The sequence below is a fragment of the Onychomys torridus genome, chromosome 11 (genome assembly GCF_903995425.1).
Source record: "Onychomys torridus chromosome 11, mOncTor1.1, whole genome shotgun sequence".
NCBI lineage: Eukaryota > Metazoa > Chordata > Mammalia > Rodentia > Cricetidae > Onychomys > Onychomys torridus.
The window spans coordinates 58,380,284-58,394,811 of record NC_050453.1 but is presented as its reverse complement, the minus strand read 5'-3'; the positions used below and the strand labels follow the sequence as shown (position 1 = coordinate 58,394,811).

Below are 14,528 nucleotides of genomic sequence, written 5' to 3'. Positions count from 1 at the left end.
GCGGGGGATGGGGTACTGCTGAGATACAAGGGGGATTGGAAGGCCCAGTGTAGGAGAAGGAGAGGTCCTCAAGATGGCTTGTAAGACATGGCAGGAGGAAAGGGGGTGAAGAAGAGAAAGGAGGGCAGGTGAAGCTCACAGTCTAATCCAGTGCTTGGGAGGCAGGGAGAAGTTCAAGGACAGGGATATATATTGAGTTCCAGGGTAGCCAGGGCTGCAGTGAGAAAGGATCTCAAGAAACAGGAGAAATGGGATTCTGCTGAACTCTGTCCAGGAAGTGTTTCAATATTACTTCCCAGGCCTCAGCTTCCCTGTCTATTCAGCTGAGCTGCTAAGGGCTTCTCTGTGAGAGAGGAAGACATGGATGAAGGCTAGACTGAGGAATGCCCCTCAAGTATCAGGGCATCGGGAAAGTATCCAGAGTCCTCGTCTGGAGAAGTAATTTGACGAGTCCCGTCATCAGGCTGTTGTGGTGGCTTCATCTCACATAAGCACACACTAAGCAGCTGTTTCTGAGGCTGCTGGCCTAAGACAGGGCCAGCCACAAAACCCAGGAGGGCCCTGCAGGCAGAAACCGCGAAACTCCTGGGGGCCCAGAGGCCTACATGCAGGGAAGAGGGTCGGAGAGCATGCAGCAGGGAACCACAGAGAAGTGGGCGCCTCTACAAGGGGGTGCTGCTGACTCCAGGGTAATCCAGACGTAACAGGGCTTTAACTAAGCTGGGCAGGACACCCCAAAGTGCAGGGGACCCTCTGAGCAACAGCTATGCATGCTTAGTTCTAAGGAAAATACTGAGTACAGAAATGGGAAGGAGGAAAACTAAATAAATACATAAACTAAAAAACAGTCTGGAGAGATGACTCAATGGCTAAGAGCGTGGCTGTTCTTCCAGAGGACACAGGTTCCATTCCCAGCACCCACATGGTAGCTCACAGCTGTCTGTGACTCCAGTTCCAGGTACCTGACACCCTCCTCTGTACTGCATGAGCACTGCACATTCATGGTGCCAAAACATACATGTAGATAGAACACCATACACACAAAATTAAAATGAATACATTAAGAAAAAGAAATACAAAGGAGGCCTTTGGACAGCGGCTATCACCAGGACGTGTGTGTGTGTGTGTGTGTGTGTGTGTGTGTGTGTGTGTGTGTGTTCAAGTGCATGGGTGCTTATGTATGTGGAGGCTGGAGGACAACCTCAGATGTCGTTCCTCAGGAGCTGCGCACCTTGTTTTCTGAGCCGGTCTCCCACTGGCTGAGAGCTCACCGGTAAGCTAAGCTGGCCAGGTAGAAAGCCCCAGGTTTTCGCTTGTTTCCGACTCCCCAGAGCTGGGGTTACTAGCTCAAGGGTGTACCACAGCATGGGGGCTCTAGGGATTTAACCAAGTCCTTGCCCTTTACCAACTGAACCATTGTCCCTGCCCCATGGGCATTTTTCATCTCCAGGCTCCAGATCCAGCCATGAGAGAAGGAAGGCACGAGAAAACTTCAGGGAGTAGGTGGGGGGGCAGAAAGGAAGGATGCAACTGACTGCTAACACAGGCCGAGGAACTGAGCGTGCCCTCCCAGGCTGCCCTAAGCATTTTGTCACACGAGGAGCCATGAGCATTTACAGGTCTGCCTCAACAGCTGGCCAGGCTCCCAGGATGCACTGGAAAGTGAGCACCCACTGTGTGCTCAGTATGATGTCCACACTGAGGGCTCCAGACTTCCCTTTTATAAATGTATCACCAACATATTGCTCAAGAGCAGGAAACTGAGACCTTGGGAGGCAAGCACCCTTTCCAAGACCGCTCAGGTGATGTCAGACTTCAGGAAAAGCAGCCTATTGTCTGATCTGACAATTCATGGGCCAGAAGTGGCTCGTGGGGCTTCAAGGGTGCCCACCTTTAGGGTTTAGCTCCACCTTATGGAGTTACTGTTATCTATGTTGAAGGACACACAGTGATAGGGCTGGGTCTAGGCCCCAGCGGGTTAGAATCCAGTCTGAACATGTTCCACTATACAGCATCTCTCACAAGACAGGAAACAGTAGACCCAGAAAATGCCAAAGGGCCTACGGATGAGGCTGCTGGCTGTTGGTGCCTCCTGTGCGGCTACCCTGGCCACTCACACCTGTTCTCACTGCTGACCTCCTCTTAGGGATGCAGAAAAGTCCTACGTGGGAAAACGAAGCACACCACCAGGCTGCAGGGGCCATAGCTTGTGTGAGGTGGTGTGACAGAGGAGCATCCCATGAAGCAAAGCCAAAGAGAGAACAAAGGCAGGCTTTGGGACCCCTGGGATCAGGGTCTGCCTGTCACTGGAGGAAGACATCTTGAGAGGAGAGCCAGGCTGCAGGTGGGGCAGAGCCCAAGGCTCTGAGAAGCTGGAGGGCCTGGTCCCCTTGTGCACACTCTAATGCTGGGATTCTCTTACCCTCCTCCTCCTCCTGTGCAGGCTGATGAAGCATGAAGGAGACTTTTCTAACGACAGTGGTTTGCTTCATGGATGGAACTTAGATTTGGGTCTTCCCAACTTACTTAAAAGTATAATGTCCCATGTCCAAGCCCTGAAGTAATATAGCCCGGATCCCAATCCTAAGCGCTGCCCTTCTTCAGCTGTGTGACCATGTAAGTGCTTAAACTTCAGGGCTCCATCCATGAACTCGTGACAAGTCTTTGTTTGTTGGTCACATGGATAGAATAAAATAGTCCCTGCAGAGTACCCACTTTACAGCAATGTCTTCCGTACGGACAGAACTCATAGCACCCTCGCCCATATAATCAATTATTGCTATTATTATCTGATCTCTGTCTGCTGCGGGCACTCCCACCTCCTTCTAGGCTGTGAGAACCTCTTTAGCCTGATCTCCACCCGCTCGCTGCCTTGCTTCTCATGATTTCTACGTGTGCTTGGACCAAGGATACATGGGAAACTATGGTTGCATAAGCAGTACTCACAGCTGCTCATACTGTCTCCGTGGTCCCCAAAGCAACATCTTGTCACTGCACAGGTGAACTGCACCCCCAATGAACCTACACTGACGTCACCTCCTACTCACACCTTTCTTTCTGCTGAGTTCTAGACAATGAGATCTAGAAAGATCTTTGTGTGTGTGTGTGTGTGTGTGTGTGTGTGTGTGTGTGTGTGTGTGTGCGTGTACATACAGAGGTCAGAAGACAAGTCCCAGGAATTGGTTCTTTCCCTCCACCACATGGATCCTGGAGGTGGCAGGTGCCTTTACTCACTGAGCCATCTCACTGGCCCTAGGAAGATCCTTAGAGTCTCCATGTTAAAGTTCAGCACAGAATCTGGAGCACCTCTGTGGCTACACTAACTCTTCTCTCTTCCAGCGTCAGGATGCTCAGCGTCTCCCCAAGGACTCAAGCTGGGCCAGACAGTCTGGATTTCATGAAGCAATCCCCAGTAAGCTGGAGTATAGCATGGTCACTGGTGATGGGCCTGACCCGCTTCCCTGCTGTCCCCAGACTCATTTCCCCGCGATACTGCATGGAAGCACAGTTGGGTCAAAGGGGTAGAAGACTGTGAGAAGGAAGCAATCCTTTATTCTCCAGGGTGAGGCAATGGAGGCTGAGAGAGAGAAGGTGATTTTCCCAGAGTTACAAATCACGTTAATGGCAACATTAGGAGCAGGCTCCAAGGCCCACTCCAGGCCAGTGCGTTTGTGGGCTCTTTCTAACCAGAGCTGTGCCTGGTGAGGCAAAGTGGACTTAACCCTTTGCTCTCAGCCCTACATGCACATTAGAATCACCTGAGAAATTCTCAGGCCACAGAACAATCCACTGGAGCCTCTGGGGCTGCTTGTTGTAAAAGGCATGGCTTCATTAATTTTCAGGCTCCAGGTTGAGTCCAATGTGCAAACAGGTGTCCAGAGGAAGTCTGGTCCTCAGCAACCCTCCCCCAACTCCCATACAAAGAACCTACTCAGAATCTCTCTCTTGCCAGAGAAGCATCTGGGAACAGAAACCATGAATTTCAGAGACCCAGGGGGCAAGCAGCAAAGAGTCAACCCCCACCCAGTGCTCTCCAAAAAGCTCTTCCTGTGAATCTGGTGCCTTGGGGTTACTTGTACAGATGAGTGAGGAAGGGTCTGGAGCTCACCCTCTGCACCCTGTAAAAAAGGTCCTCCTTCATCAGTTTTATGTATTCACATTTCTGTATAAGGTGAGTTTTTGTTTTGTTTTTCCCCATGAGGGGATTGAACCCAGGGCCTTGTCCATGCTAAGTAAGTACTCTGCTAATGAATTTTTTAAATGTATATGAATGTTTTGTTTATACGTATGTATGTGCACCGTGTACATGCCTGATACCTGAGGAGACCAGGAGGATGTTGGAACTACTGACACTGGAGTTAAGGGTGGTTGTGAGCCACCATGTGAGTGCTGGAAACTGAGTCTTGGTCCCCTGCAAGAGCAACGTGTGCTCTTAACCTGTGATCCACATTTCCAGCGCCGGGCCTTGGTTTTTTAAGATAGTCTTGATATATAGCCCAACCTGCCTTTGAACTCAATGAGCTCATATCTCAGCCTTCTCAGGGCGAGGGTACAGGTATGCACCATTACCACCACCCAATGTTTGGTGTTTGGATTTTAATTCTGCAACTTAAAATACTGAGGAATTCATTCCAACTCTCTCATTTTAAAAGGAAGAAAATTAAGTCTTAGAAAGTAGAAATCTAAACATTTTCCCTGCTGCCTCAAGTCTCTCTGCGGCCAAAGAGCCCCCACTTTCTGCCATCGGGTCCCTTGGGAGGAAGGGTCAAGCCTTGGCCTCTTGCTGAAGAGCAGCTTAGGAGATCTCTCTGGGTTCCTTGCAGCCTTCTCAAAATCCAGGCTGGAAAGCTCAGTACTCCCAACCAATGTGAGTCCCTCCCAGGTCAGTTCCATTCAATTCATCAAGTCCAGAGGGAGGGGAAGCAGTCAGTGTCCACCCGAGATAGTCCATACATCATGGAGAGGGCTACAATCAATGCTGCACTTGATTTCCTTGGGCTGGGTCGGAGATCTAACTCCTCTGTGCTCCTCTCTGCCTCCAGCCAGGCTTTAGATGGATGGGCCAAGATCAGATGCAGAGAACAGCTTCTAGAACGTTAGTCTTTACTAAGAGGACACTGGCTAGGAACCCCCAGTCACAAACTCTGGGCTCTGGGCTCTATCCAGGAGCAGAGCCTCCTAGGGAAACCTCCTGCCCAGGTTCCTAAAGGCAGAGAACAGAGGCAAGCCCCTGAGCCCGCCTCCACCCCTGTTCCTCAAACTTGGGTCTGGTGCGAGGCAGCTGAGGCTCAGCAGAGATGTTCTAGATGGGGCCACGTCAACCTGAACCAGGGTGGCTGTTGTACCTGGATGGTCTGCAGATGATGGGAAGGGCCAAGACTAGACCTCGCTCATTTTCTAAGATGACAGCTTTTGAGGGAAGGTAGTGTGGGAAAGCCCAACACATACACATACCCCCTGGGCTGGGACCAGATCCAGGAACGCTGCCTGCAGCAGCTCTATGCCCTGCAAAGGCACAATGGGCAGGAGAGCCAGAGGTCCATGTCTGGGGCAATAGGAGTGTGGTTTCCCTTAGCACAGCTCTACAAATTTAGCATCTGGGCCCTTGCAGCCTCAGTGGAACAGACTGTTGTGAGGTTAGACCCTCTCTCTTGGTCAGGCCTGCTCTAAGTTCTAAGCTTGAAGACTTGGAGAACCCACAGAGGAGAGGAGGGCTAAAGCTGGTGTTGGGAGGCTGCCTGGGAGAGAGTCTGCTATGGTCCCTTAGGAAGGGAGAGGTATTTCACTGTTTGCTTCCAGGACGACAAGGAAGCAGAACATCCATCGTGTCGTCCTGTCCACTGTCCCCCATTTCCTCTCAGCCTGGCCAGGCCTCGGAGAAAAGAAGCCACAGCCTTGGGAAGGGTCTGAACCTAGAAAATTATGGTCTCCTTGTACAGAGAGAAGCTCTTGGGCTGGTACGGGGAGTAAGCAGAGAGCTAAACTGCTCCAGTTCTCTTAAAGGTCTGAGAAACAAGGACCTGCAACCAGAGACAGTGACGTTGGATGCCAAAAAGAACTTTGCACCCAGGACACACTGGAATCTCCTGCTCTGAAGCTCTGGGGGAGAAGAGTGGGCTCCCCCACTATCCCTGAACAGGGAGCCCTGTAGACACAAGCCTTTAGTGATTGGTGGTCTTCAAAGATGGAGCAAAATGGGGGTCACTGGCAGAGTAGGGGTGAGCAGCCTGGCTGTCCTGGCTCCCACCCACAGCTTTTGGCCAACCTGCTCACTGGGCCCAGGCGCCGCTGGTTGAAAGGGGGCAGGCAGGCTGCGGTTTTTTTTCCAGGCTTTGATTTATTGCCTAATGCAGGCAGAGAAGAAAGAGGAGGCTCATCTCTAAGCCGGAGCCTTAGGAACGGGACGTGAGCCGCCCATCTTCTGAAGACCCAGCAAACAGAACCCTGCACTCTAATCCGGCTGCAGGTCTGAACCTGCCACTGGGCACAGATACGCCACCAAGCAGGCTGCCTGAACTGCGCTGTGAGTTCGAGATGTCTCCTCCCCCACTCCCCCCTGTACCCTGGGCAGCTATAGGGAGTAAGACAGAGGGGCAGGAAGAACTGAGATGCTGGCAACAGAGGCAGAGCAGAGAGCAGGGGACCAAGGATACTTGGGAGCCATAGTAAGGGAGAGTGAAGAATAAATACACAGAGGCCTCAGAGCCCTGGAGTCAGAGATTTAGCGGCAGTTGGAGAGAGAAGCTGGGGATACCAGAGGTGGAAAATGCTGAGATACACACTGAGGACCATCTGGAGGCAGGGAGCTCCAGAGTGAAGGGCCACAGTCAGCCCAGGAGCCACTTTGAGAAAACAAGAAAGAGACCTGCCTTTGGGTGGGTACCATTCCAAACCCAGACACAGAACTGGAGTTCAGGCCCTCTGGCCTCCACCAGGTGCTTTTGTGAGGCCAACAACCTGTGCAACAGTACCAAGAAGAACTGCAAGTCGAGGCAGGGCCAAACAGCAGAACTGGAAAGGGGCACCCCACCTTAGGGAAGCCCCAAGTGGTCATTCTGTCGCTTTAGGATCAGCCCCGCCAACGCTCATCTTCTTCCCACGCTGGTCCCTGGGATGCTGTACCCTCGCTGGGATCTCCATCCGTCTTCAGCTGTGTATCCACCTCTTCCCATCTCCTCCCCCCTTTACCTCTCTAGGAAAGATGAACTTAGCTGGGACAAGGTGCATCGTGGATTGGAGTGGGAGGGGGTAGTACCTGCTTCTCTACAATGGGCTGACAGCTCACTAGCAAGAAGAGCTCAGTGAGAGAATGCCAGGTCCTCTCCCAACCTGAGAAGGTGTGAAGGGGCTGGAGGAGGCGGCCTGATTTAAAGGACATTTCTTCCCTGTAATGGTGAGAGCTGGAGGTCAGAGACCAAGGAAAAACATGGAAGCCGTAATCCCAGCACTTCAGAATCTCAGACAGGAAGGGCTATCCTGAGCTAAGCAAAACCTTCTCAGAGAGAGAGAGAGAGAGAGAGAGAGAGAGAGAGAGAGAGAGAGAGAGAGAGAAGAAGAAGAAGAAGAAGAAGAAGAAGAAGAAGAAGAAGAAGAAGAAGAAGAAGAAGAAGAAGAAGAAGAAGAAAAGCTAGACATGGTAGCTCACACTTGTGCACCTAACACTCAGGACGCAGAGGCAAAGGGAATCCCAACAAATTTGAGGGCATCCTGGTCTACATATCAAGTTGCTGAGTTGCAGGCCAATCAGGTCTACATTAGAAAGATCCTGTCTCAAAAATCCAAAGACAAAAAAAAAAAAAGACAAACAAACCAATCAACCACAAAGTCAGTCAAAGAGCTGAAGGATGGAAGGGAGGTGGCGGAGTGGACATGAGCAAAGCATAAGGACATGTCTAGATGAAACGTCACGGTGAACACTGCCTTCCCACCTGCCCATGTCACGAGCGAGCTCCTTAGTCAGGATAGTTAAATGATTTTTAACACAGAGAAACATAAAAATAAAGTCCATTGTTTTGTATGCTAACTAAAACAAAAACTAAACTAAACTAAGCTTTGAAAGTACTGTTTATTTAAAAAAAAAAAAAAGAAAGAAAGAAAAAGAAAAGGTTTTCAAACTATATAGCTGAGAATGACCTTGAACTTTTGTGTGTGTCCACATGCCCGTTCATGAGTTCATGGTTATGCAGATGCACTGTGTGGCTTCATGTGCACACAGAGACTAGAAGACATCAGAAGACCTTCTTCTTCAGGAACCAACCAACTTGCTTTCTTTCTTTTTCTTTCTTTCTATTTGTTTGTTTTGAGACAAGGTCTCTCACTGGGACCTGGGGTTCGCCAATGAGTCTACGCTGGCCAGCAACTGAGTCCCAGGGATCCACCTGCCTCTGCCTCCTAAGAGCTGGGATTATAAGCACCAGCCATCACACTTGGCTTTTTAAGTGGAGTCTAGGGATTCAACTCAGGTTCGTGATTTCATGGCAAGCCCTTCATGGACGAAGCAGTCTGATCCTCTGGACTTCTTGCTCATGCTGAGTTCTGAGATTACAGGCATGTACCATCATGCCTGACTTCTACAGTGCTGGGGATCTAACCCAGAGCCTCACATCTGTTAAGCAAACACTCTACCAACTGAACTATATCTCCAGCCCTCAAAAGTGAAAACAAAGGACCAGTGAGGGACCAGTGAGGTGGCTCAGTGAGTAACAGCACGTGATACAAGGCCTGATGACCCGAGTTCGATCCTTGGGACCCACGGGGTAGAAGGAGAGAACCAACTCCAAAGCTGGCCTCCAGCCTCCACACTCATGCAACACACACACATAAATAAATTAAAAATGTAAAAAATAAAATAAAAAATAAAAAATAAAGTAATAAACCTCCCCTGAGCCCTACAGGGATCATCGTTCATAAGCCAAGTCACCTCCTCCCCTGAAGGGCTGCCAGGGACTTTGGGCTCCCCTTAATCTTTGTTTACACATCAGATGAGGGAACAAAAAAAAAATGAAAGTAATGAGTGAAATGGAGAGTGGAGATAAGGAGAAGGAGCAAAGCCAGACTCGAAGAGTGACGAGACCCCTCTGACCGCATTCTCGGTGCCACGCGTTGTTTATGTGAAAAATGGTAGCCTCTACTTACAGAATTTTCAGGCTGTGGAGGCCGGAGAATGCCTGCCCTGGGATGTGTGAGAGATGGTTCCCAGAGAGCCGCCTGGAAGCAAAGACAGAGAGGTCAGTGGTGTTGCCAGGTGCCCCGTGAAGGCTGGTGTCAGTGCAGGCCATTTACTGAGCACTGCGGCTCACTGTCCACCTCACAGGCATCAGCCTGTTTCACAGTTCATCCTGGGTGGTGCAGGATACGTTGAGTACCCCGTATTTGGAATGCTCAGAGCCAGGGATATTCAGTGTTGAGAGGTTCTTTCAGATTTCTAAATATTTGCATCTAGATAATGAGCTGACTAGGGTATGGGTCCAAGTTTGAACATAAATTCACTTGATTTTATTCGATTTCACTTTTGTTTACTTGGTGTGTGTATGTATGTGGGTGGGTATGTGCCATGACCCACATGTGCTAGTCAAATGACAACCTAAGGTTCTCTCCCTCCACCATATGGTTTCTGGGGACCAAACTTAGGTTGTCTGGCTTGGTGGTAAGTGTCTTTATTCCCTGAGCATCTCGCCAACTAAACCAAAATTTGATTGTTTTATAAACATGGAGACTGAAGGTAGTTGTATGCAATATTGTCTTGTTTGAGGAGGGGCAGGGTGCTGAAGATGGAGGCCAGCACCTCAAACATGCTGAGTTATTACCCCAATACTGAGCTACAATCCTTGACTCCTTCAACAATTTCAGTGTGCTGTGCTTTGATTCAAATTATCACCTGAAGTCAGAACTACCCACCATGGTGACCCATCAGTGCACAAAAAGTTTCAGATTTTAAATTTAGGTGTGGTAGTACGCACCTGTAATCCAAGTACTTGGAAGCCTGGGACAGGAAGATCATGAATTCAAAGCCAGCCTTGGGGCTACATAGAGGATTCTAGTCTAGCCTGGGCTCCATACTGAGACCCTGTCTCAAAAAAAAAAAAAAAAAAAAAAATTCCAGATTTCGGATTTTTGGATTGAGATGCTCAACTTGTATTACCCTCCAAATTTCAGATAAGGAAACTGTGACTTGGTTTGTGTGTGTGTGTGTTGTTTTGTTGTTGTTATTGTTGTTTGGAGTTTTGTTGTTGTTTTTAGACAGGACCTCACTAGGTAGCCCAGGATAACCTAGTACTTACAATCCTCTTCTCTCAGCTTCCCCTGTGCTAGAACTGGAGGCATGCATCACCACACCCAATTTAGAAGGTAGTATTTAAAATTGTTCTCTCACAATAACATTACAGGTCAGTGACAGAGCTAGTGTGCCCAGGTGAGTCTCCGCCATTGAGGGAGACTCTATCTCTAGTCTCTTTATTTGACATCTGTTGCTTTAAAAGGTGACACTTGGGTCTCCACACTTGGGTTCTGCAAATGGGCCTAGGTGGTAGTAGCTCCTTTAGGTAGGGTCTTCAACACAGGTCCAGCCCCTCTCAGAGTGGGAGATGGAAAGTCAGCCTTACCAAATGCCTTGGCCTTAGCTCTCCTTTGCATTCCCACCCAGGCTGTGCCATACCAACTTCAGAATGACCCCTGCTGCCTCCAAAAGCCAGCTTGCCTGCCCACCACTAGCCCCGTCCACATGGAGCATTCCCTCCTGCAGGCAGATAGCCTTGGTATTAAGAATGACAGAAGTTCAAGGGTGATTTCCAGGGAAAGCTGGGAAAACGAGTGAAAGCCAGGGCCTAGAGAGATGGCTGGGTGGTTAAGAAGACTTCCTGGTCTCCCAGAGGACCTGGGTTCGATTCCCAGCACCCACATGGCAGCTCACAACCATCTGTAACTTCAGTCTCAAGGAATCTGATGTCCTCTTCTGTCTCCTGGAACAACTGGCCTGCATGTGATACACAGACATACATGAACCCATACACATAGAATTGTTTTTAAAGGAGGAAAAAACTGTGCTGGGGTGTGGTGACTCATGTGTGAAATCCCAGCCCTCAGGAGGCTAAAGGCAGGATAATAGCAAGTTCAAGACCAGTTTGAGCTACACTAGTGAACTGAGGCCACCCTGAGCTATATAGTGGAACTCTTGTCTTTAGGGGAAAGAACATAAGGCAGGAGAAAGAGCTAGAGGAGCTTTGGCTTAGACCTGGAGTGCCACATGGCTTGGCACAGGTCCTCTGGGAGTTACCCACGTAGCCCATCTCAACTAAATACTCATTTCCCAAGCCCCACTTTTTCCTTTCTCCCTGGAGTTCCGCCTTGCTCTGGGAGCTCTGGTCCCTACAGCTGTTGACCAGAGAGTCCCACCCACCCGACCCCCACCCTCACCCCCCTCTCCCACTCCCACCCAGCCATCAACTCACAGCTCCTCCAGGAAGCGTAGGTGGTGGAAGAGACCCGGCTGAAGCTCCGTGAGGTTGTTCATACTGAGGTCTCTGAGTGGAAAGTGGAGAGGAAGCTGTGAGTTCCACCTGTACCACCTGTGATATTCAGCTTCAGCCCTGTTTGGGGGCCCCCAGGGCTTCCCACTCTTCCTCCACCTGCCCATCATGCCATCCTGACCCCACAGGCTGTCTGGGTCATTTTCTGGTCTTCTCTCACTGTCCCTCTGATTTTTATGCTTTCTTTGCGGGTTCTCCTGGGACTAGCCATGGTTAGCCAGCAAACCCACCTCCCTGTTAAGAGAGGAGTCAAGAGGAGTAAAAGTCAGCAGCGTAGAATTTCAGATCAGGAAAGCAGGGTCCCTAGCGTAAACAAAGTCTTCACTCTGAGACCCAGGGTGCCTCACACTGCAGACTCTAACATTCCTGGGCCTGGGTTCTTCCCTCCCCCAGCCACGTGTGTTGTCCTGCTCAGGAGCGGTGGGCTTCACTGCCTCCTGAGGTCTCTGCCAGCCTCTTCCTCTTGGCTCTGCTTCCCTAGACCTCTGCCTTTCTTGACCTCTTGGCACTTTCCAGAAGATGCCCAAGTACATGAGTAGCTGGATGTGCGGAGCGGGTCTCTATGTGTATTCACCATCTAAATCATCCTAATTTGCCTATATTATCCAAAAGACCTTGTGATGCCATTTCCTAAGATGCCCTGCACACACAACCATCACTGTAATCACATCAACTGAAGACCCACCTTAATACAAGGCACTGACTAGTCTTTATCCAAATAATTCCATTTAATCCTTACCATAATCCCAGGAGAGCTGCTATTTTTCATTCAGAAAAACAAAAAGGGACCAGCTCTATGTCTTCGTGCATAGGGGACCTGCAGCCAAGGCTGACAACCTAGGTGCATTCCCTGGAACCATGGTGGAAAGAGAGAACCAACTCCCAAACTTAGTTCTGTGATTCCCTAGACACTCCTCTCACGCAATGCACACAAAATTTTAAAAAATTAAAATTAAAAAACAAATAAAAGGGGATTGAGTGGAGTCAGGAAGCCCCCAAATCAAATTTCTCCTCTGGTTACCTATCTTGACCACTATGACCCTCCATTTCCTCATCCATTAAAAAAAAAAATTAATAGGTAAGGTCTTTGTGAGGATTAAGTGAGCTAATGTTTGCAGACTGCCTGGTAAATAGTACATACTTAATAACTATTTACCTTCTTCCTCCCAACTTCCCCTTGGTATCTTATATGCAAGAAACTCAGCTCTGCAGACCTGTAAGTGGAGAGCCGACAGCTTGATTTGTGGGTACTGTCCAGTGTTAATGTTCTCTTCTGTTTGTGCCTGAGTGAGCAGCGGTGTCTGAAGTGAGGAGCTCCATCCTGTCTCAAACTCCTGATTCTTGCCTGTGTGTGCCGCTCCCTCGGGCTGCAGAGGTGGACCACATCACTGAGCAGCATAGGTCTACCTGTGGCTTCCGCTTTTCCCCTGAGTACAATTCACCCTCAAACCTCCCCAGCTTCCATGTGCCCAGAAACATGTTTGCTTTCCATGCATGCTCAGAGCAGGCTGGGAATGGTGGGGAACATGTGCCGAGAAAGCCCAGCTCCAGTCTATAAAAAGACTGTTTAGTCTCAAATGTTTTATCTTTGATAAAGCTTGGACTCCGACTCCATGTCTTCCAAGGAAGGAAGACATTCCATGCAGGGTAAAGCCAAGAAAACTGGCATGCACAACATGGGCTGCTCTTTTCTGTACTCCCTCCCCCACTAGCCTGAGGAAATGGAGGGGCCTTCTGCAGGTCTGTGGGGCTAGCCTGGGCTCAGTAGAAGCTGCAGCTGGCACACTGGTTGCAAAGAAGACAGGGCCAGCGGAACTAAGAGGAACATCCTTGGGGAGTGTTAGCCTGGGTTCAACCCAAATGATTCCCTGGCTCTGAAGCAATGCTCACAGAGGCCCAGGCCACAATCCTGAGTCTACCTGGATTCCTCTCCCTTGAATCCCAGGCCTGGCTCATCCTCAGTAAGGAGGAGGTGCGAGGTGCCACACACACAAAAAAAACGATTACCTCTAAATATTTACCCTGTGCATTTCTGGATGTGTCCTGACAGGCAGAAGAGCGGGGGTTCAAGGAGCACACAGGGCATGTGACTCAGGCCTCATCACTCAGCTGTCCCCCCAGGGGCCGCACTCAGAGGCTCTGATGCAGCTCCATGCCCCCCACCCACTCCCTCCACCTCACCACCAAGGCCAGCGGCTTCATTGTTCTCCCCTGGGGAGGAGGGGGTTGCACCCCCACCCCACCCCACCCCACCTCCCCACATCCTGCCCCAGACAAGCACCCAGCCCAGCTGCTGTAGAGGGGCCGGGTGGGGCCGGAGGGTGGATTTCAAATGGTGTCTGGTGGGGTTGTCCTTTCAGCCTCGCTCTCACAAAAGGCAGAAGGGGTGAGGCGAAGGGATGCAAGGATTGGTGGAGGGAGCCCAGCAGAGAATCCAAAGCCCAGATCCTCCACCCTGACACTGTAGTGTGAGGGATGGCCCTGGGACCCTTCGGGAAACAGGGAATGACAGGCAGACTCTCCCAGCACAGGGGTTGTCCTGTCAAATCTGCAGCTCTGACCCATGACTGTCCCAGGAGACCAGCTGTGTGACATTTCCAGCATGCCTAGACTTGTGGGAAACTGGAGGACACCTGGACCCTTGGGTGCTTGAGGTTGGTTGTGGCTGTGTTGGCTTGTCCACCCGATTCTGAGACACCTGAGTGTCTGAATGTACCTTCCTATGTTGTCGTTCAGAGCCCTGGACACGCATGTGTCCCACAGGCAGGTACTTCTTCCATTCAGCAGTTTGCATGTTGGAGCTATGGCTCTTCAAAGTTACAAAGTATCCTGGGGCATCTACCTATCAGGAAGGCGGAGGTCCTTTGGGAGAAGAAAGTAGCTTCCCCAGGTCTTTCCCTCAGTGTTGGGAACTTCCTTGGGCTGTGTGACTTTGGACAAGCCTGACTCCTTCTGCCTCTGCTCACCCTTCAGTCTGTCTCCTCATCCATGGAGAATCCAGTG

At 50.2% G+C, this 14,528-nt stretch overlaps 1 protein-coding gene across 5 annotated transcripts in view; it reads right to left on the bottom strand.

The window, feature by feature from the left end:
* The window catches only part of Lgr6 (leucine rich repeat containing G protein-coupled receptor 6), a 116,636-nt gene that overhangs the window by 77,912 nt on the left and 24,196 nt on the right, over positions 1-14,528 (bottom strand). For all 5 annotated transcript variants that reach the window (XM_036202523.1, XM_036202524.1, XM_036202526.1 and 2 more), the window contains exons 2-3: positions 11,448-11,519; positions 9,136-9,207 (exon numbers count right to left, since the gene is read on the bottom strand). In XM_036202523.1, the coding sequence (XP_036058416.1) occupies positions 9,136-9,207; positions 11,448-11,519 (144 nt within the window). The remainder of the gene's footprint in view (positions 1-9,135; positions 9,208-11,447; positions 11,520-14,528) is intronic.